Source organism: Fundulus heteroclitus, chromosome 2 (genome assembly GCF_011125445.2).
Source record: "Fundulus heteroclitus isolate FHET01 chromosome 2, MU-UCD_Fhet_4.1, whole genome shotgun sequence".
Taxonomy (NCBI): Eukaryota; Metazoa; Chordata; class Actinopteri; order Cyprinodontiformes; family Fundulidae; genus Fundulus; species Fundulus heteroclitus.
The window spans coordinates 28,402,861-28,425,522 of NC_046362.1; the positions used below are offsets into that span (position 1 = coordinate 28,402,861).

At 37.4% G+C, this 22,662-nt stretch overlaps 1 protein-coding gene across 2 annotated transcripts in view; it reads right to left on the reverse strand.

The window, feature by feature from the left end:
- The window catches only part of necab2 (N-terminal EF-hand calcium binding protein 2), a 181,081-nt gene continuing 158,419 nt past the window's right edge, over positions 1-22,662 (reverse strand). For both annotated transcript variants that reach the window (XM_036152095.1, XM_036152091.1), the window contains 4 exons: positions 12,954-13,066; positions 7,447-7,524; positions 4,500-4,591; positions 1-1,086 (listed from right to left, as the gene is read on the reverse strand). In XM_036152095.1, the coding sequence (XP_036007988.1) occupies positions 1,058-1,086; positions 4,500-4,591; positions 7,447-7,524; positions 12,954-13,066 (312 nt within the window). In that variant the 3' untranslated portion in view covers positions 1-1,057. The remainder of the gene's footprint in view (positions 1,087-4,499; positions 4,592-7,446; positions 7,525-12,953; positions 13,067-22,662) is intronic.

A 22,662-nucleotide genomic window follows, 5' to 3' on the forward strand; every position in this document is an offset into this window, starting at 1 on the left:
AGGACAATCCGCACGTAGCATTGATATATGCCAAGTGCTGTATATTGACCTGAAAAATTATTTACAATATCTCAAGTTAAGCTGATACTTGGGTCAAAACTAGCACAATGCTGCCTTAAAGCCAAGGAAAATATGTAGCAACAGTTTGGAGGGTCAAGAAAATATGACATGCTGCATGCATGAAAGTAAATTCTGTCCCGGTTAGTTTGCTGCTTTATTTAGTTAAAGATCGACATAGGTCGATCGTTCTGGAAGGTTTTTGTGTGTGGTATTTGTAGCTCAAGACACAACTGGTCACGACTTTCCATTATCAGTACTTAACATAAATTGAACACAAATTTCATATCGGAAAAATATATAAAAAAGATTAATAAAAATCAACTCTACCTGAATGAGAAGTGCGCCTGTTGGGAGCTGCTAAAGTCAGATTTTCTTCCGTCCTAATTTCATTTTTATAGTATGAGAAAACTAAATTATTTCCAGCTCTGTTGCATAAGCTAGTGAAGCAGCTGTCAGAGGTTTGCATTTTTCCTGAGATTGCAAACTAAATTGACATTTATAGCTGCTGATGGTCCTAATTTGTTCACTGTGAACTTAAAATGGCCGAGGTGAGGGTAATGTCTTCAGAAACGTAGAAATAGCAGCAACTTGTTAATGAAATTTACAGGGATAAGCAGTTTATGGTGAAACCAACTTAAAGTGTAAAAAAATAACATTTCTAGATGGGAAAACTGAAATGCGGAATTTGCTACATGACTAACAACCTCATATTCCTTGCTACATAAACTCCACCTCAAAGTGGCTCAGAGCTACTTTAAACATCAAAATCATCCCAATGCAAACAGTTTTTTTTTGTTTACTCATGTTGTTAAATGCACCGTTTATTCAATTTTCACTGCGGATGATGCCCGTCCTTTGTACTATGTAAACATGTACTTACAAAAGGAGTTGAGGAATAAAGAGGGGGTGGGGGGTAAACGGGTTGGAGGAGGGAGTAAAAGAAGAAGTGGAAGGTGTCCAGGAGAAGTCTTGGCGTGTAGTCGAACCATCTTCATGCTCAATCCCTGTTCACGCTGCACCAGGCGGCTGCAGAAAGGAACAAATTTAGTAGAAACGACTTTAAAAGGTGAAGAATTTTGTAGATCAGTTTAATGTAAACTAGTTAGAGGCCATGTGGTTGAACGACATCATCAGCCTTCAGGCAAACAAACAAAAAGCTCTGGTTTCAGGGTAAAATGTTCTGATTAAAGGGGCCATGACAACAAATTTCAGGTCTTGGTTTTTTAATACGATCCGTTGTGCACTAATGAGACCCTGTTAATGTCAGTGAATACCAAAGGACCCGCTCAGGCTTAAAAACGTCAGATCAGAAAACAGGTCATCTTTCTACATGGGTTGTCTTTGTACGTAATTGATATTCTCCAATCAGAGCACAGCATCAAGCAAACAGCCTTGTCCCCTCCCCTCCCCTTCAGCTAATGCACCGGCCATGAGTTGCGCTCAAACTGTACGACAAAACCGCAGTGTTTGAAAGTTCCCAGCTTGTCTATCCGGAAGCCAAAACGTAAACAGCAGAAGATAAAAAAGACGGAAGTGTCGATGCTCACTGTTAAAAATGAGGCTCCCTAGAACGAAACGCGCTGCTTTGGCAATTCTTCGAGTTGCTCCTCTGTAGTTTGACTCCATGTCACACGTACTGCCGCCATGCTTCTCTCCACGTCTATGTTTTTGTCTGAGAAGAAGAATTCCCTTGTTTGCACATGCGCAGTGTGCGAAGTTGGGGGAAATCAGCTTATAGACGTTCGTAGCTCTGCTTCAACAGCGGGATGCTGTCCTGATCACCTCACATGTTTGATTTCCATGCGACTGTACAATTCCTGAACGGGAGGTGGTCACTAAGCTGCACTTGTTACCCCCCTGTATACAACATTACGCAAGAAGCATGATGCAGCTGAAACTCGGCCCAATCCAAAAATATTTGTACAGTGTATGCCCAGCTTTAGAGGAGGAAGGCGGAGGAGCGAGCAGACGGCAGCCCCAGATCCACCCCCCCTGTATCGACTCGAACAGGAGGTAGTCACCGCAGAAGCCACGGAGCGTAAATATCCCATGTTCAACCAAAAACTAACTTCCCAGTAGTTTCTAAAAAGGGGAGCTGAGCTAAATGCCTCAAGGTTCCATTCGCTCTCAAAGGACGAGAGAATCACAGAAGACTGGCTGAAGTTCATTTATGGTGAGTATACTTAGGACTGTTTCTTGTGGGGGAATTCAGTTCAGGGTTTTCGAAGTAACCTTTAAGGATTGAATCAATTCACAGGTACGTCTCAAAATACGAAAATGTCATATTCAATTAGAAATCCTAAACTATTTTTGAGTGATTCTTACAGCTAGTGAAAATCCAAAAATGTAGTTTCTTGCTAAATTAGAATATTACACAGAATAAAAACAAATGTTTTTTTGAACATTTTTATGTCCTCCACAATCATGGGAAAAACAAACCCTTAGGGAATAACCTTGTTAGTGCTAAAATCTATTTTCTCTCTGTCAAACTGGCTCAGCTAATATAACAGGAACAAAAGGCTGTTTGTACCTAAGAGCTTAAACCTTCCCAAGTTTTCTGTTCCAAAACAACACTGGTTAATCTCTTGAGTTCAGCTTGGAGCTAAGCATCATAACGCCGTCCTTTGGCAATGTTTGGATACAGTACCTGTGCAAAAAGGATCTGCCCCCTTACAGATGTTTTCTTTTTGCTTTTTGTCACATTTAAATGTTTTAGATCACCAAACTTTAATATTAGACCCTATATGTAAAAGTAATAATCCCACCCTTTGACTACCCTCAAGCATTTACAATAACCGATAATAGTTTGTTTTACATGACTGTGGGTAAATTCTGACTCACACTTCTTGGCATAATTGACTTACTTTGCCATATTAGAGAGTTTTGTAGCATGATCGGCCTGTTTCTATTAATTTCCCAGAATCTCAATTGGATTTAGGTCTGGCCGTTGACTAAGCTACACTAAACCCTTCAGAGTTAAACTTGTCTTTGATCATTGTCCTGCTGGATAACCCACATGCATTTGAATTAAGGTCCCAATCTGATGGCCAGAACGGTCCAATAGAAAGCAGAGATTAAACCAAACCCATACCATCACACTTCACCACGTTGTTTGACTGTTATGTTTGTTTTCTCAAATTTTTATGAAATATATCAAATAATCCAAGTTCAGGTTGGTTTGGATGGCATTTTCATCTTAAACAAAAATGGATTTTTGTATTTACTGTGCTTATCTTGTGGGTAGGAAAACTTTTGGTATGGACAAAAATCAAAGCAAAAACAGCAGAAATTATTCAGAGAACAAATACTTTTCATGGTATTGGACTGAAAATGAAGGATTACAACTAAAGCAATTAAAAACAGTAAAAAATCAGAAAGCCTGCAGAACTATAAAAAAAGACCAGTTTAAACAAAGTCTGGCTGCTTGGATGAAAAATGTAAAGAAAAATTGTATCTGATACTTTAGCTTAGTATGTACCGTATTTTTCGGACCATGAGGCGCACTGTGAAATAACGTGTCTTTGTCCACATATAAAGCGCACCGGATTATAAACCAAGGCAAGGGCTGCCCAAAGGCTCCCACATACTTTGGTCTACTGTGAGCTGTGGGGACGTTTTACCCTTCGTTGTCGAGCGTATTGTTGCCTACATTTCTTGTGGCAAATTCCTACAATTCCCAGACTTTCTGCCAGTGGGACAATGTGGCGGAAAGGATGGTAAAATGTGTGATTAGCTAGCTGAGCACCCGGTGAGTGAAGTATGCCCGAGTATGTGGGGGGCCTTTACATGAATGCACTTCTAGTTTCGACATTACAGTCAGGCAGTCTTGTGGACAGCTCAGGGGTCCGATCAGGTAGTGAAACAGTGTACTGTAATGCTCAGAATATCCACTGAGTGAAGCGGCTTCGTTGCTAACCAAAGTCATACTTACACATTTGAACAGATTTTTGAGCGCATTGACCACATCAAATCGGTCAGTAAGCACAACAGTAATTATATATAAGGCACACCACAGTTTAAGGTGCACCATCAATTTTTGAAAAGATTTAAGGATTTTAAGTACGCCTTATGGTCCGAAAAATATGGTAACGATAGAATATAACAAATAACTCATCCTGTGCATAGGCAGCAGCCATGCTTGTAGTAATTTATTATCAAATGACATCCTGATTTGGTCAACTGCTGGCAAAGTTGGTAAAAAGTCAGTTTCCAGCCAGCATTGCTTTAAGACCATTATGCCTCATGTTTGGTCAGGGTTGCATCAAGTAAAGCACTTTCAGTTCCTTCATCATTAAATCGATTGATGTTTTACCCTTAAATAGAAAAGAATCTGGCATTTTGCTTATGACAGGGTGAGCTATAATTGAACACCTATTCTTCCGAGTAAAAGCCAAGATCATAAAGTTAACTTTTAACTGTTTAATTGTCATTTTACTAACCTGGCACCGCTACAGAGGAGATGGCCTCAGGCTGGCACAGTGTGTCCACCTTCACATGCTGAAAGGCTTTGTTGGGAGCCGATTGAAGGTGCCTGAAGTCAGAAGAAAAGGTGAGAGTGTATATACACACACACATACACACCATACAACCACTCAAAAGGATGCATGGCTTCAAATCCCTTAGCACGCCTCCTAGCCTTTACTGTAAGACCTGAAATATTAATGGCAGCAAGATGCTGTGAGCAGTGGAGCAGATATTCAGATCAGCTGCATCAGCAGCTTCTCCTCGTGCCCACCACCACTAAATCACAACGATCTGGTGCAGCTGAGGAATGCTAATTAAATGTGGGAGGAGGAATTTGTCCAACAGGCTGGGGACATTAATGGATGAAAATTGAGTGCTTTCTTTATTTGCTGTTTACCAAGCAATAAAGAAAAAAAACAGTGCTGCAGGAAGGAATGACTTGCTTAGCTCAAACAGAGAAAGAAGATCTCTTCAGATGAGCCAGAATGCTGACTCAAAAGTACTCTGGCCAATAATATAAATGTCTTCACTCACTGATGACTTTCAATACTAAATCTGGGCTCTCCTCATTTACAGATGTTTTGTTATGCCTGGGCATACGGTGCCTTACCAAGGTAGTCATACCCTTTGTAGCATTATTGTGACAAACTGTGAAGATGATCAAACTTCTGTGTATTTTATGGGATTTTATGTGATACACCAACACAAAGTAGACCTCAATTAGGACATAGGAGGAAAGGGAAATTTTGAAACATTTTCCTACAACTTACATTTTGAACAGTATTGTAGCTGCTCTTGTATTAAGCCCGCAGGGTCAAAACTGTGTGGATTCAAATTTTGCTGTAGTTATAGCTGCAAGTTTTCTGGGGAATGACTACAAGCTTTGCAGATCTTGAGACTGATATTTCTGCCCACCAATTGTAAAGTCTCGTCATAGATTATCAAATAGATTTAGTCCGGAAATTTGACGTAGTGTTTTACCGGTAGACTAAAAAGTTCAGTTCTTGCCTCATCTGAGCAGAACAGATGTTCCAGATGGTTTGTGGCAAACTGCAAACAGGACTTCTTGGTGCTTTCTTCCAACAATAGTCCTGTCAACTAAGGCTGGGCAATATATTGAGATTTTAAAAATATCAAGATTCTTTTTAAAAGAGATATGATGAGACTGTTGTTTATATTGAGATGGTCTATGTTGCATTATAATTATACTTTATGTATTCCAGTAACATCTGTTTGTTAAAAAAATATGCCTGTAAGACATTTGTGATAAAGCTTAGGCAAGGATACAAAGGCATGGATGCCCTTTTAGAATTACTTTATGAAAAGAAAAAATATCATGATAAATATTATGTATATATGTAAAAATAAATCTATTATTTTTGGTCCACGTCGCCCAGCCCTAACAGAATCTTGCACCTAAGGTGTGGCTCTCTTTAGCTTCTCCAGAGTTACCATTGGCCAATTGGTTGTTTCTCTGATTAATATTCTTCCTGCCTTGACCGTCACGTTTTGGTTGGTTTGCAGTTGCCATATAATTTTCAGATTCTGAATATAAATGTGCTCTTGTAGAATGTTTTTCAACCCTGGTTCTCAAGACACTGTCCTGTATGTTTAAGATGTTTCTTTGATTTAACACAACTAATTCAGATGATTGCAGTTTAGCAAAAGATTGTTAATCAGCCATTAACTGAATTCAGGAGTGTCCAAACCTTTTGTCAGGAGTCAAAATTGTCAAGTCAAAAGCACTCCAGGCTTTAATGAAAGGTAATAATCTAATAAAAATACGAAAGATTAGGCTTTTTTTTTTTTTACATATTCCTCAAAATATGAGCATGTAATATTCAAATTATACGAATAATTCAGATTTTCTGTAGGAAAGGCATCTGTAAATCATTCATCCATAACTTAGGTCTTGCGCATTTGCCTTATTAAATGATAGTCATCCAGTTTGCAAATTGTTTTAGGCTCCATTTGAAAAAACAAAACAAAAAAACCCCCACATATTCTCAGCAATAAGAACAGGATTTTTTTTAATTCTTTGAAAACACTTGCTGTATTTAATTAAAAGCTAATTTTGATGCACCATAGTCTGTATTTGAGTAAAGAAATAATAATTGGATAGATAAGGTCCCAATTACTGTAAAATTAACGAGAATGTAAAATGTGTTTTGCCTTAATTAAAAATAAAACGTCTCCATCTGCATCAACAACCTGCGCTGTTGGGGGCAGCGACTTTGGACACCCCTGACCTAAAACATACAAGGCAGAGTGCCTCCAGGACCCGGGTTCAAAACCACTGCTAACACACCCTAAGCTTCAGACACTTTTTAATATCCCAACTCTGCTTTAAACTTCTCCAGAAATCTCCAGAAAATCCCTGAGCTGTCTCTAATCCTCTGTTGTCCTTCACTAACACACACAGATGGACATATTTACATATTTCCTCTCTACCACCCCTACTTAGAAACACGGACTCACTTCTTCAATTCAAATCACAACTCAAAATTCATCTGTTTAAGATTGCCTATTCGTTTTTAATGTCAATTTCCCTGTCCCAGCCTTTGTATCTTTTAAAATGGTTTTTATTCTGTGTTTTGATTTTGTTTTTCACATTGATGTGTTTTTTATCTTTGTGTTTTAATCTACTTTTTGGTACGGTGACCTTGAGTGTCCAGAAAGGCGCCTTTTAAATAAAATGTGTTATTATTATTACTTATTGGGTGACTTCTGAATACAGTTTGCTGCCCTTGGTTTTATTTAGGCTATCTTTAGATTTTAATTTGTTAAAACATGCTACTTTCTAATGGTTTATCACATAAAACCCAGATATGTTTGCACCTCACACAACCCTGTTTTTAAAATCCAAGCTGGACATTTAATATGGAGTGAAAGATTTTAGCCTAAGTTTTACTCCACACTCACCTCTTCCACTCTTCTTCTCCATCCCAGAACTCATAGACGACGAAGGACAAACCATCTGGCAGACGAACCGCAGTCACACTGGAGTAGAGGGAAACAAGATGAGAGGAAGAGATAGATATGAACATTTGATTATACGGGAAGGCCGTAAATAATGGAAAAGAGGGTAGTATATAGAGGAAAATGGAGCAGAAAATTTTTAGAAAATAAAGAAAACATCTGTGTGAAAAAAAGTGGACAAACTACAATGAAAGAAGACAGTTGATAAATAATAGAAAGCATCTGAAGAAGTTTCAGATCAAGATGTGGAGATCTGTAGCCATAAAGAGCAAGAATAAACCTAAACAGCAAATGGCAGATATTGGTATTGGTTTTCAATGAACAGTTTCATGGTGTTTATTTCACAGTAATCAACAAGCATCATTATCGCTTCCAGAGGAGCGCAAATGTGTTGATGCAGGAATATAACAAAATAATCAACATGGGATCCATTTCCAGCTCTTTGCGTCAATTTAACCATCGAGTGACGCATTTAGGTGCTGGAGGTAGAAAAAAAACCCCGGGATCATGACAATAATTAGAATCTGTCTTTTTCTGCCAGAAAAACACATTTGAATAAAAAAAGACCATAATGAGGATGACAACAGCAGTGGACATGGCTGCAGTGCATCTTGTGGTGCTTGAAGACATAACTCCAACTACACAAGAATCTTGTGGACTAAATGTAACGTGAAGTTTTATGTTAAAATTAATGGCATGGCTTTAAAGGGAAACCTTAATGTTTCAAATTTCTCTATAGTGTGCTCACCTGGGCTTGTATTTATTCAGATTCTGACGAAATGAAACAGCAATTAAAGCTGTAAAGAATTGGATTTGAATCTTAATTTTATCGTGAAAGACTGAGTAGGAATTTCATTGCTTGTGTTAAACTTAATTTAATTGAGGGCTACGTGGAATTTGGTTTAAATCAGATGTTTTTGAGTTTTAGATTGATCTGGACAGGCAATGGAACAATTGTTTGGTAAATGATGAAAAGGGGAAGAAAAGATGGATGGATGGACAGAGGGAAGGAAACCTGTCTATTGTTGGTTTTAAAAGTCATTCAATGAATTTTAATTTGTGTTCTGATGAGGCGTGTTTGACAGATTAAAAGTGCCTTTTGAAAATAACCCTTAAGTATTAAACATACGTAATTAAGCCCAAATGTGTGTATTAAAAAGGTACTTTAATTGGTATGATGTAATATTCTAATCTTAAATGTCATGTTTTAATTAGCTGTAAGCTGAAAGCCATAATTAACATAAAACAAAATAACAAAATAAAGCTTTGAAAACATCAGTATGTGTGTAATTCTGTATTATGTGTTTCACTTAATAAACTTTTAAATCAATTAATTTATTGATTGATGAAGATCAATGAGTGTTTGAGAGAGAACAGAAAGTTTGCTAGTCAGGATGTATGTAAGGCTAGATAGTAATTTGGATAATGGTTGGATGGATAGAAGGAAGGAACAAAAAGAAAGGAAGGAACAATTGTGACAAAGAAAGGGTTGGTAGGTTAATTAATGATCAAGAAGTTTACTAGACAGATGGATGTATGACTAGATGGGTGGATAGGAATTTACATAATTGATGGATGGATAAAAGGAATAGACGGGCAGATGTTTTTATAAATAATGGCTGGTTATAGCTATAAATGGATGGACAGGGTTTATGAGTAATGAATGAACAGATGGTTGCAACAATTTTAAGAAAATGTCTTTCTCAAGTTGTGTAAAAATCACAGTTCACTGTTGTGATCATCTGCTTTATCAGCTGGATGACATCTATCTAGGGAACATTTAAAGAAGCTTGAGCATGCACCCATCTGCGGTTTCTCAGGATGTAACATTTGCACAAGACAGCCATTCCTTAGAATGATGGAACTCAAAAACTTTAATTGCATGTAAGGAAAATTTGCATCTTTGTCTTGAAACCAGCATAGGAAGCCATCTGATTGGAGCAGTTTCCTTTTCAGGAATCTATAAGCTGTGTTGAAATGAGTTTGATCGGATGGTAATATAAAGTGAAATTATTTAAATTTTTGTTTTAATTGTACTGAATTGTGACTGAATCTAATGGATTCAATGAAATTTTATGAAATTCTGAATCGGTATTAGATACTAATAGACGGTGTGTCAAATAAATTTCTGTTCACATTTTTTGTGTCCTGATCTTGAAATTACTTGTCAATTTAACTTGACAAAATTTGATAGACGGGTAAATTAAATTACTGTGGAAGCATCAAGATTTTCAGATTTGGAGTTGAAGCAGCCATACAAAACACTGATTTAAGTAGCTAATTTACATTATTACTAACCATATGAACAACGATAGTTAAGGAAATTCCAGCTTGAATAGATCCAACAAACTAAACTATATTGTGACATTATAAACACCTGATTTAGAAAAACTCTGTTAAACTAAAATCTGAAATTTTCCACAGTAATAAAACTATTTTATATTCATTTATTTCACTACTACCCATTCAAAATCAGCGCTCTAAAAAACTAATAGGAACCTATTTAGTGTGTGGATGCAGTTCTTCTCTGAAACTGTAGAGGGCAGTGGGGGAACTGCAACATGGAGTCAAGAAATTGGCTGTGCATCATAAGCTCTACTAGAGGGTTTAATAAAGTGTTATGGATGTAATCGCACATGCACATTAAAAGATGAGTTGGGAAAGCCAAAAGAAAAAAGAAAAACCTTTATAAAACACTTTATGGAAAATAAACAAAGCTGGATTGAAAAACATATTTACAAGTAATAACCATCATCCGTTAACAAACCCTTTAAGCAAATCTTCAGCCGAAACAAAAACTAAAAATGAAAAACAGCATCAGTTTGACCGCTGTTGTCTTGTATCTGTCGTTGCTATTTATTGGCACCTGACAAGCATTCAATCAAGGTGTTCTACAGGAGTGAGCGGTGACTTGTGTGCAACTCAAAGGAGAATATTATCTGTTGTAGCAGAGCCCAAACCTGAAAGCCACAATAAACAAAACAAATCCTCATATCCTGAGTAACAAATTGTGCAATGATTTTCTCTTTTTAAACTTTAATGTATTTCTAATTTCAAGCTTCACAGAGCTGTGTTTTATATACAAGTTATACGGCATAATGGCTTTTAAACCTAAGGTTTAAATTTTAACTTTACAAATTAGTTTCTAGTGTATTGTCATTTCTTTGTTTTATTAAATTATACAATAAAACTGAATTGTTTTTTGTTCCTCTCGTCCAGAAGATATCTATAAAACAAAAGTCTATTCATACTGTGTGTTGGGTGATCAAACTGAACCTGGGGGATGAGCAGCTCTTGATACCCAAGTAACATTAAAACTTGCCAAGAAAATCTATGTGGCTCCCTGGCTAGCAATGTCCATACCACAGCCTGCAATCGGTTTCCATGGTAACTAATTGGCTGATGGAGGGGCTTTTTATAATTATATTACTGCTTAGAGTTTTGAATTGCACCCCTCAAGGTGTGGGGTTGTACATTGAAGACTTCTGGACTAACACAAACTAACGCAACAAAAATGAATACATGTGTATTTTGGCTCCTATTTAATCAGATAACCCTAAATGAAATCCAGCGCAACCAAGCAATCTATAACCATTCAAATGAACTGTCAGGCCAGGAAAACACTGTGCGAGGTGGAACGGTATCACGGCACATTACCGATAAATACACCATTCCCACCGGGTGACATATGCCTTCACATCATGCTGTGGAAATGATTCTCCTAAGTAGGAACAAGGAAACTGGTCAGAGTTTATGATTGATAGAGTTAAATACTGGACAATTTTGAAAGGAAACATCTTAGAGGCTTCAAAAACCTTAAGATGGGCGTGGGGATTCACCTTAAAGCAGTACAATGATTCCAAACATGCAGCCAGAGCTACAGAAGGATGGTTTAGATTAAATTATCTTCATGTGTGCAGTTGAAGCTCAGACCTAAGCACAATAAACAACCTTTAGGAAGATTTAAAATGGTGCTGTGAGTCAGTATAGTGCATGTTTGATATATACTGTATGAGGCTTTGATATTTATGTTTGTTGATGATCTTATGGAGCCAATTGTGGAATAAAATAGTAAAAATAACACTCTTAATTAAAAGTATTTTTTGTTTTTGGGGTTTGTAAAAAAATCACGTACAGTTTATCACTATTGCAATAAATTAATATTCTTATATTTCATCATAGCGGTAATCGGTACAATACTTGTCCATCCCTACCAGAAAGTAGCAGGAGTTTATTCCATTAAAGTCAAATTTTCAAATTTAAAGCTTTTTGCTGCTCTTTTTATTCTACTTATGCAACCTCTTCAAATTAAATTTTTATCAATGTTGAGGCAGAATCAAAATGACCCAGTGGTGGTTCTAATGTCAGGGTGAACTGCTGCTGCTTCTTTTGGTTTTTGCTGTTTGAGTAATTTTCTGGATTTTCCTCCTCTCTTGTTGTTTTACCTGTAAAAATCATGTTGGTTGTAAACCTGGCATAATTTTTTCCTTGGCCTCCGTTAAACAGATATCTTTTTGAGACCTTACTCATTAAATAAGTGCCAAAGAAAAACTGAAATACAGTTTTGTGCTCTCTTGAACCAGTTAGGGACTTATTCGGTTTAATTCAAATGTTTGTTTGCCTTGTAAGGAAAACCCTTTCATCAGATCTCAGCTCGAAGTCATAAATCAATTTGTCACTTTTAACAAGTTTTTCTTATTCTGTACAACAAAGGTGACAGGAAATTGTGTTTAAAGAAGGATGGTGGGAGCATATTAAATGTCCTAGAACATATGAGGGTTTTCCTTATTCATTTAACCTTTCAGAGTTCTATGTAGCTGTCGAGATTTATACCTTTGTTCCTGTTCCTCTCGCAGACCCTTTGCCTTCTAGTGTAGGCGACGTTAAATGGTGGCCGAATATGTAATATAAAGCGTTGTGCGGGAGAGCCAGAACCTTTACGTTTTGCCAAGGGCAAGAACTGAATAAGGCTCTGGACAATACATGGAGTATATTAAGTCTGGGATTTGGGGAGATCTCTCTGGATATTAGTGTTTCACAGCATGCTGTAGCTGAACCCGAGTGAGAGATGCAGGAGGTTTCTAATAGTTACAGCATTTCTATTTCGGACCATATAAAAGCTGTTTTATTATATGCATTGGTTATTATTTTTTTTCTGATCTGAACCACTAGGGTGTTGCAGCTGATTTTCACATTTCTGCTGCAAATGATTGAAATGCGAACCCTAACATGAAACCATTTTTGGTGCATGTGCAGGAACACAAACTGTCGCTAATAATGAAATGACCAGACACCAGTGAAGGAAATGTGTGCAGTAGGGCTAAATAAAGTAGGGAATACTGTGATGTTTTGACTCTTAAAATGGAGTATATTAATTATTTAAAAAGGGGTTACGGTTCCACTGTGCGAGCACAGCAGTTGTACAAATATGGAGCAATAATGAGACTTACTGAAAGCAGTCTCTCTGAGCAGAGACATTCTTCAGGTACTGCTTCAGAGCCTCGCAAAACTCGCCAAGCTTCTTCTGGGATACCACCATCTCCTGGCGAATCAGCAGCAAGGACTGCAAAACAGGAGAAAAAAGGAGGTCAGTTCATGTTGTTATCACTGTTATTACAATGCAGTTAACCTTCCTCTATAGTTGCTACTATTTATTGCCCCATCCAATTCATTACTTCCTGCTGGTTATTTGCATTAGTTCATGGTGTGTGGAGCCTTGGTGTTTCAGTTCAGGACCTTGCAAAAAAGATTTTATATCCCACATTTTATAGTATTTTGGGGGAATTGATGTAATAAACCAACACACAGTGTATAATTGTAAGATGGAAGGAAATTAGTAAAATTTAACAAATGGAGCCTGAGCCTATCTCAAGAATAAAATGAGGGTCCAGATTTATTAATTTTTTATTGTGCAAAACAGCTCTCCATCTCTGGTGTTTGCCTACTGTCTAAGATTTTGTGTGATCTGAATTCAGATGGTGTAAAACGTTGCGATGGAGCGTGGACACACGTCAGCATGTAAACATTTAAAACATGAAAATATGTCACTTGTGACGTTTTCGAGTCTGGTATTTCTCAAATCAGAGCAACACCCAACACCACAGATTTATGTAGACATTTCAATCTTATGCACTGATCAGAAAATTTAATGATCAGGGGATCAAGGTAGTTATTTTCAATGCAATCAGCGGTTTCTCTTTTTTATTTTCTCAAAGCTGGACTTTGTATTGTTTTTTTTGTACTGTAGTTACAACTCATTGGCCAACATTGCAATTGTTTTTCAATGTGCAATTAAATAAACTTAAAATGCATGAATCAGCAACAGTCTTAGTGTTGGCAAAACGTTTATTTGAGCGATTTGGATCAATATGTGGGAAAAAAAATCTTTACATTTACAGCAGAGATCCATGTTAGTTGGCTCACACATTACCCATTCTCCTCAGCATCAACAGTATTAAAGCGCTTCAATCAAACTAATGCTAGATCCTGGAAGCTGGCTTAGAATTTGTGTGCATTAGATCTCCAGCTGAAAACTGAGATTTCTGTCTAGGCAATTGATTGCAATTTTAACTTCCTCTCTTTACGGATAATTGTTCCAGTGCATCTCTCCAGATAAATTAAAAATTAATCCTATCTGACCCAGATAACTCCAGCAGTGTCTTACTGAAACACCAAAACATTGCTGTGCACGCACACACACACACACACACACACACACAGCCCCATGTACACAATATCCATGGTCACACTCACAGACAGAGAGGTGGGTCATTATTTCATCATGTATTATTTATAACTAAAAGACAACCTTTCAGTGCCAGCTGTCGTCCCAGAGTTGACAACTTGGAGACACATTTCATTTGATAGCTGTGGTGAAAAACTAATGAAAGTAAGATACAGTTCGATAAAGCAGTAGCCCACAGCTAAATTTCAGCCACTTTTTGTCAATGACACCTTTCTCCACCAATGGTTGATCAGAACCCCAATGAATATCTTGGGATCTGATCTGCTCTACTAGAAATACTCCCTACTGGGAATATTTGTTGTACATAAATAATATATAAACTCATTCTATTGGCCTGGAAATGCTACACGGTCGTGCTTTTGAACTTTACCTCAATAAGGTGATTTCGGTAATACAAATGGGAAAATGGTGGCTGTGCAAACCTGTTCCTCAGGGTGAGGAAAAACCAATGTAGGACCTTTCATGTGTCACTGCAGCTTCAACCTGTTTATATAAGAAAACTTTTTGTCTTTACCTGAGAAGATCTAAACCTTAACCTATATTTAACATCATCTATATTTTAAACATCTTACTAACATAATCTGGTGCCTGTAATTATTGTATTGCGAAGTTTAGCAGTCTTATGACGTGTGGGACGAAGCTGTTGTGGAATCTAGTTGTTCTGAATTTGAAGCTACTGAACCTCTTGCCAAAGGGCAGCAGAGTGAACAGTCCATGATGGGGGTTGGACGGGTATTTTATGATAATCTCAGCCCTGGTCAGGCAGCGTCGGCAAGCAGCGTGATGGATGGAGGGAAGCTCTGTCCTGATGATTCTCTCCGCTGTCCTCACCCAGTCTCTACATTTTTCTGGGTTTCTTTTGCAGGCCCCAAACCAGATAGAGATGCAGGTTATAATATAATTTTACCTATAATTGCGGCCATTGGGTGGGGTTAGGGGTGGAAGGTAAATGCTGTAGCTTAAATACATTTATTTTTGAAAATAATCTTTTACATTTTCTGGAGCTGCAGCGAAATACTAAAAATAGAAATAAATTGGGATTTGTCGAATCTCATACAAAACAAAAGCAATGGGATGCACAATGTTGGAAAAGTCTGTAATTGTTGAAAATCAGATGATTTGTTAATTTTTGCCAACATATTCCAGACAATCCTTTTTAGTATTGCATGGTATCAGCACCATTCTCCATCCCACTACTAACATAAATCAGGTGTGAGCATTAAATGGTAAAAGACCTGTACTTGTATTGCTTTTTCTCAAGTTCTGAGGACCCCAAAGCACTTTACGCTTCATTCAGCCATTCACTCATTCACTCCCACATTCACACGCTGGTTGTGGTGAGTTCCTGTAGCTACAGCTGACCTGGGGCAGACTGACAGAAGCGAGGCTGCCATACAATCGGAGCTACCAGGACCTCTGACCACTGACAGCAGGCAAAGCGGGTGAAGTGTCTTGCCCAAGGACACAACGACTGAGACGATCAGAGGGGGGGGTTCAAACTTGATATGTAGAGTGCAAGGGCATGACACTTTAAATAAGCTTTCCTACCAAATATTGCATCTGAATCTTTTGTAACTGTGATATTACACACGTGTCAACTGCAATTTCATAAACAGTATTATGCAGTTCTACGTCAAGGCTATTAATTTAAGTCTTGACGCCCACTGTAAAAACACATAAAAGCTTAAACAAAATAAAGTCTTACACAATGAACAGTATTTACAGATATTTCCAAATTAACCACAAAACATTGACAAACATACCTTGAGCTCCTCTCTAACCTCAGCTCCGTTTTATTTTTATGCTCATTTTCACTTTCACATGGCACCGACCTTCAGTCTTGTACTCAGGCGTCTTGTGGTTAATCCTCATTCTGCATCTCTTCCAAACAGGAAAAACCCTGTTCTATTTTGGAAGTTGAACCCAGGGGGCAGCCATTCTGTTTTTAATCTCTCTAATTGTTTTTGGAAGTGTTATTGCAGTTAGTGGGATATTAAAATATCACATTAGGCAACGGTTATACGCATGCAAGCACTGCGCATTCAACACAAGTGCATGCACCTGTGTGTCGGTGACCATCAAGCACTTTGTATTACCAGCATGTAATGACTGTTTATCTCTTGACTTGCTTTTTATCGCCTGCTATTAACTTAAATTGCTGTCATGAAGCAACCGCAGCTCTGCAACATTGAGCTGCATGAATGAACACTAAGCTCTCGCATGGAAAGACAGCTGTTGTGTGTGCATGTTATTTATGAGACAATGATTCCATGGGCTCGTAAGCATGAAGTACCCATAACAGCGATAAAACCAGACAGAATTATGGCCCATCTACAGCGTACAATACGTAAAGAAGCTAACACACACACAAGAAAACACACATAGACGCCCCGACAACTCAATTAGAAACACTGCATTGCCTCGCAGTCTCTGTTAATCTAACCACTACCACTCCATTAACCATGCTGCCACCCTAAACCAAATCACTGCGATCACATCGGCTCCCCACGGACTCTGCTGGCCCTGCAGAGGTAGTAAATCTCCAGACCTCCACTCTCTAGCTTGGTTTCCTCAGTCCTGTAAACCTCAGTGTTAACAAACAGGGCCATATGGGGATCCTGGTATCTGCACTATTAAACCAACAAGCTGACATTTGCAAAAGGAAAGAAAAAAAAAGGTTCATATACATGTGTTGTCTCGATTCATGAACTTACATTCAACACGACAAACAATTACAACCCTTGCATATCACTTAGGCCTATTCTGAAGCTTATACTGTAAACTGAGAAATCAATGGTAATGCTTTGACTGATGTCCTCAAAATGTCACACCAAATTTACCAATGTGTTTGCAATGAGGTATCTAGAACATAAAAATCACTGCCTTCGTCACCTTACAACCTTTCATGAGGTTTGTACCAAGGATAAAACACATAGAGACTACACAGGCTTATAAGTCAATGTAGAGCTGTTTTTGTCAGTGGCCATGAATACAAACACAGCTTCAAATTGGGTCATTAACCAGTTTTAAACGTCAGCAGCATGCTACGTCTCCTGCTCTGACCTGATAAGATAATATGGAGCAACTTGATTACCTTAAAATGCTTTAAAAAAAGTTACTGCCTAACATTCTGAATTTATTTACAACTGCATAGAAAAGAATACCTGAATACAGAACATAAATATAAATGTAGGCATTTGGTTACATTTTGGAAATATCCACCACATTTACCTGACAGGCCTCACGCTTTTTTTTCCTAGCTTTTAATACACTATAATCTCGTCATGTATGGCATTTTAAAATACTTTTGCCGTGAACCTGGTTTTAGCTTTTGATGTTGTGTGTGTAGGTTTTTAACCTTTTACTGTTTTAATGTACAGCACTTTGGTCACTCATGCGGTTTTTAAAAATTGCTCTAGAAATAAAGCTGATTGATTGATTGATCAGGGCATATATCTGACTGCTAGATTGTAGCAAAGTTTCCAACAATTGGTATGTGTAATATATGCATCAGTTGACATTAGTGCAATGCTTGTGGCACTGAGTTTGAGGAAAATCTGTGGCTATATTCTACAATGGAGAAATGAGACACTTAGTTAAAATTTTATTATTTTTTATTTTATTTTACACAAAAAAGATAAGATATGTACCAGAGAACAGTTTTACAGTGAACTGATCCAAATTGCAATGCAGTTTATAAGAGAAAAAAAGCGGTGTTATTTTTTTCTTTACATTATATTATTAAAAAAAATTACCATAAAGAAGAGCTAGAACTTTAGTTTGGAACTGTATTTCATTAATGTTTAAGCGGTTAACTGGAACTATAGGGGGTTGCCTTCCCCCATGTCCCTTGAAATTAGCTGCAAAGAATTATTATTTTTTTAAATCATAGCTTTATATTCCATGGTGGCTTTTACATTTAACTTTCTTGTTTTTTTCTTAGGAACAAATTATGTTAGAAAAAGGACATTTCAAAATGCTCACAAATTCCAACCCAGCAGGTAATGTGTTTATTTACTTCTCCAAAACTGGCTTTTTTAATCTGTGTCAGAAGTCCAAAGCTAAAATGCTTCACCGAGGTGGTTCTTGCTTATCGTAACCATTAAATGTCTTGATGCATTAATAAAGAAAATGAATGGGAAACATATGTTTATTCCACCATGAAGAATTTAGACAGATGCATTTGTTTCTTTTATTTACTAAATATGAATTTAAAATGAGGTAATTTAGAGAAACAGGCGACAGCATTGGCTAAGTGATTTTCAGTCATTCATTCTGCCACCACAACTCACTGTATCTTAATTACTTATCTTCTAAATGAAAATGTCAGACGGCACTTTCCAGTTTTGTTCCTGAACATGTGCAATAAAAGCCATTACCTGCGAAGGCCAAATTAATTTGTAGTGGATTGGTTTTCTAGTATCTTAATTAAAAGAGTGATTTTGTGTTGGCATAAAGTATTTTTGTGAGGCTGCTTTGAAAAGCTGCAGTTGCATCCGACAGGCTTTGTTTGGAGGAGAAAAGCTGCAGTTTCAATTAAATTCATTGTAGATTTTTGAAACTTTACTTTAGAAGAAATATACCAGCATTTTTCAGTTGTTCTCCAGCTTATAGTTGCTGAGAGTTATATTTATTTCCATATATTAAGTCGAGAAATATGAAATAAATACATACAAGAAAGAAGCCAAACACAATGATGACAAGTGCTAAAAATGTGTGACAGATGGAACAACTCAATCAGGCATCAGTGCATAACGCAATGTAAACACAAGACAAAAGTAATACACCGAAGTCTCCGCGAGTTTGAGTTCATAATGTTAATATTTAAATGTTGATGTATCTAGTGAGGAGAAAAATAAGAAAATAAATGTAGTAAGGAAGTAGTAGCTTAGAGAACCAACAAACCAGCCCCACACCCCGGGATTTAAAAACACGGCGAGCCAAGTCTACCTGTAAATTAACAACATTGGTAAATGAATGCTTGTGATTTTGTGAATTATTATTTAACTCATCTCTCCCAACAAATGTGTGTCCAGAATATATTAGTGAGCCATGCTGTGAATTTGTAAAACATAGGTGGAATGAAAGGACGCAGATGATTGTCACTTTCTACAAAGCTTTAGTCAGTGTTTTACTCATGTGGATCAAACTGCGGTATAGTAATGTAGCTAGGTTATTCCCAGGACACGGCCAATAACAACATGTGGTATAAGTCTGTCAACACTTTTCCCACATCAGATAATTGAAACCTTAAAGGGACAGTGCGTAACTAATTTGGCTTCTAATTAGCAAAAATCAAGTATTGCTATTATAAATACATATTCTGGCAAAGTCTAATAACCTCACATTAAAAGTTAAAGCATTCTCATAACTTAGAATTAATAGTTTATGAATACATAGGTGTCGGTGCACCCACTGGCAGACGTCGTGTTGCATCACTATGTCTGATTTCAGTAGCTGAAAGGGGCCAAACTTGTCAGCTATCCACATTTTCCTTATCTGGCTTCTATATGAGGACGTGCTGTCTGTGGAGGAGGAGTCCAAACAAGGGAAGATGACCATAGATTATTCTATTTGTCGTTTTCTGTTGAAATGGAGGACCATTCACACTCTTTGCCCAGCGAGAGGGAAGAGAAAGTAGCTAAAGAAAAAGTAGTAATAACCAGGAGAAAACAAGAAGCTATATCAGTTATTATTAACAAGTGGAGATAATGCATGATGGTTCGGGGATTTAAAACAGATGAGAAGGTTGCCGGCTTTCTGCTGGACAGGTAAGTTAATTCAATATAAGAGTGAAGTTTATTTTGGCTTTATGTTAGAAACTGGGCACTGTAGTCCAACAACCACTCTGTCCTCCTGGTTTCTACTGGGAGGACAGAGTGGTCATTATGGTCATTATATCTGGCGGTCATCATATCTCTGTGCGAGATGAACAGAGAGATGTTTGTGTGTATGTGGAGAGATATCAGCAGGCCCGTTCACTGCCTGCAGTGAAGCAGGTCTCTACTGGTGTTTATAGTCGCTCATATTAGACCAAACAAAAGCAACTGCATGTTCAGAAATGAGCCAAAAAAACATGACTCACAGAACTTACAAGTGATTTTAGAAAATGTGTAAGAGTTGGCACAGTACCAAAACACATTTCACATGGTGATCATGTAGCTATTTGCTATTAGCAGTAGCTTGGTACCAAATACATTGAGAACATGTTTACACTGTCACATTTTTGACACTCCACAGCTTCTGTAGTAGTTATAATGCGGTTAACGGCAAAACCGTTTGCAATTAATTTAGCACGCCAGTAGATGGTGGTGTGAAAATCTTACACACTGGGGCTTTAAAAGTTACTTTAAGCTAATGATTAGGTTGGAACTCTGAATGCTTCAGCATACCAAGACATTTTGGACAACTCCATGCTTCCAACTTTGTGTGAACAGTTTGGAGCTGGCCCCTTCCTCTTTTCAACGTGCGCTCCAGTACACAAAGCAAGGTCCATAAAGACCTGGATGGCAGAGTCTGGTAGGGATGCACTTCACTGGCCATATATCCAAAAGTATTTGCAATGAACTTCACTATCACCGCCATTGCAACTTCTTTGTTGGCAGGGTTAGATTTGCCTTGGGTTCACTTTGCGTGGGCAGAGTGATCTTACAGTTGGCGTCACTTCAATTGATGACTCAAGAAAAACCATGACACAGCAGTCATCATATTTGCAATAAGCGGTGTACAGGCAGAGGTCCAGAAGGTTATAGATCTTATACATGGATTGATTGTGTTAACTGTAATACCGTTTTTTTTTCTTCTTTTTTCCATTTTATTAATGAATTTGGCCAGGGGTATGAGTAGTATTTAGTAGACAAATGATAAATTGGTACTTCGATTTAAAATAATGACATAGAAGTGTTAATGTTCAGAAGTGTCAATTTTTCTCCAGTCAAAGTGTATGCCACAGTAAATATGACTAGTTCTAACATAAAATCTGAGTCCAGTATTACAGCTGCAGCCTATAATAAAGCCATCTACAACACAGTCACTGTCGGTTATTGACACAGCAGACCATTCACCAACTAATTGACTTGTTCAATTATTTACACGCTCATGATTAATTAAAAGTAACACGGCATACAGCCTTTTCAAGCTCTATCCATTTGCAATAAATGAAAAACTATTTTTGCATTGAATGGCAAAACAAGATTACTAGCGGGTACATTCAGAGGTTGTCCACAGGCATGGATTGTTTATCATGATTTCTTTTTAAATATATCCGCATTAGTATAATTCACTAAATCCACAGCACAAAAATCATTTTATTTGCAGAGTCATGGTTGCAAACTGTTTTCAGCTTTTGTGCTGACAGTTTACATTTTAGATTAGTGTGCAGAGTCATCAAATGCATTTAAAATAATTGAAAAGGGCTGTATTAGTTGTGAAAGAGAAGTTTAAATCTCAACGACCAAATTAGAAATCTGATTCCTGATTCTGAAGAAAAAGGGGCAGATGGCTTTGAAATCATTGTCTCGTGTTAGCAAAGGCTTCCTCCAAAGAGCAGCACATGGCCATTGTCACTTGTAATAATGAACAAATTGATTTAACAAAGGGAGAACATTGTGCAGCAAAAGCAGGAAACTGCTGCCAAAAATATTACAGATGAAAGAAGACTATCCTGCATCATCAGGAAACACAAGGTGAGAAATTCAGCTACAGTGAAGGAGACTCAGGAAACCCATAAGATACCAAGAGAGTCCCGTTACCACCAGTGCAGAGCTTCCACAACACTGGCCATGAGTGGGCAAGAGTGCATATGGCATGCACAGTGAAGTGAAGGCGTTTGGAAAATAATCTGTTGGCAAGAAGGGCAGCAAAAACAAACTTCTGTTCTATAGAAACACAAAGTACCAATTCTGCGGGACAGACGGGGATGGAGAGAAGACAAAATACTGAGCCACAGACATATAACAGACAATCAGGATTTGGGTAAGACGTTCCACCTTGATGTGAAGGAGAAGCATCAACACTGAATATACTCTATATGAATTTAGCATTTGTTAATAAAAGCCTTTCAAATGTGGCAATTATTCTCCATTATGTCATTCATATGTAAAAATAATTTTATATCGACAAAACCTCTCTGTTTCCAGCAGTCTAAGGAAACATGCACCTACGTAAACAAAGTCCACACCATCCTATCATATCAGGATCCATCAAATGTGTAGCCAGTGATCAGAATTGGCTTCTTTTTTTCCTAGTGTAAATTATGTTTGTTAAAAAAAAGCTTTTTGTAAACAGAGATATAGAGACTCATATTTGAATTCCAAACATGCTTTCTAAAAGTCAAAAGAGCAGAAAAACACCTTTAAAGTTTTTATTTGTTTTTTGTAATCATAAAATGTGCAATGTTTTTTTCCCTTTTAAAA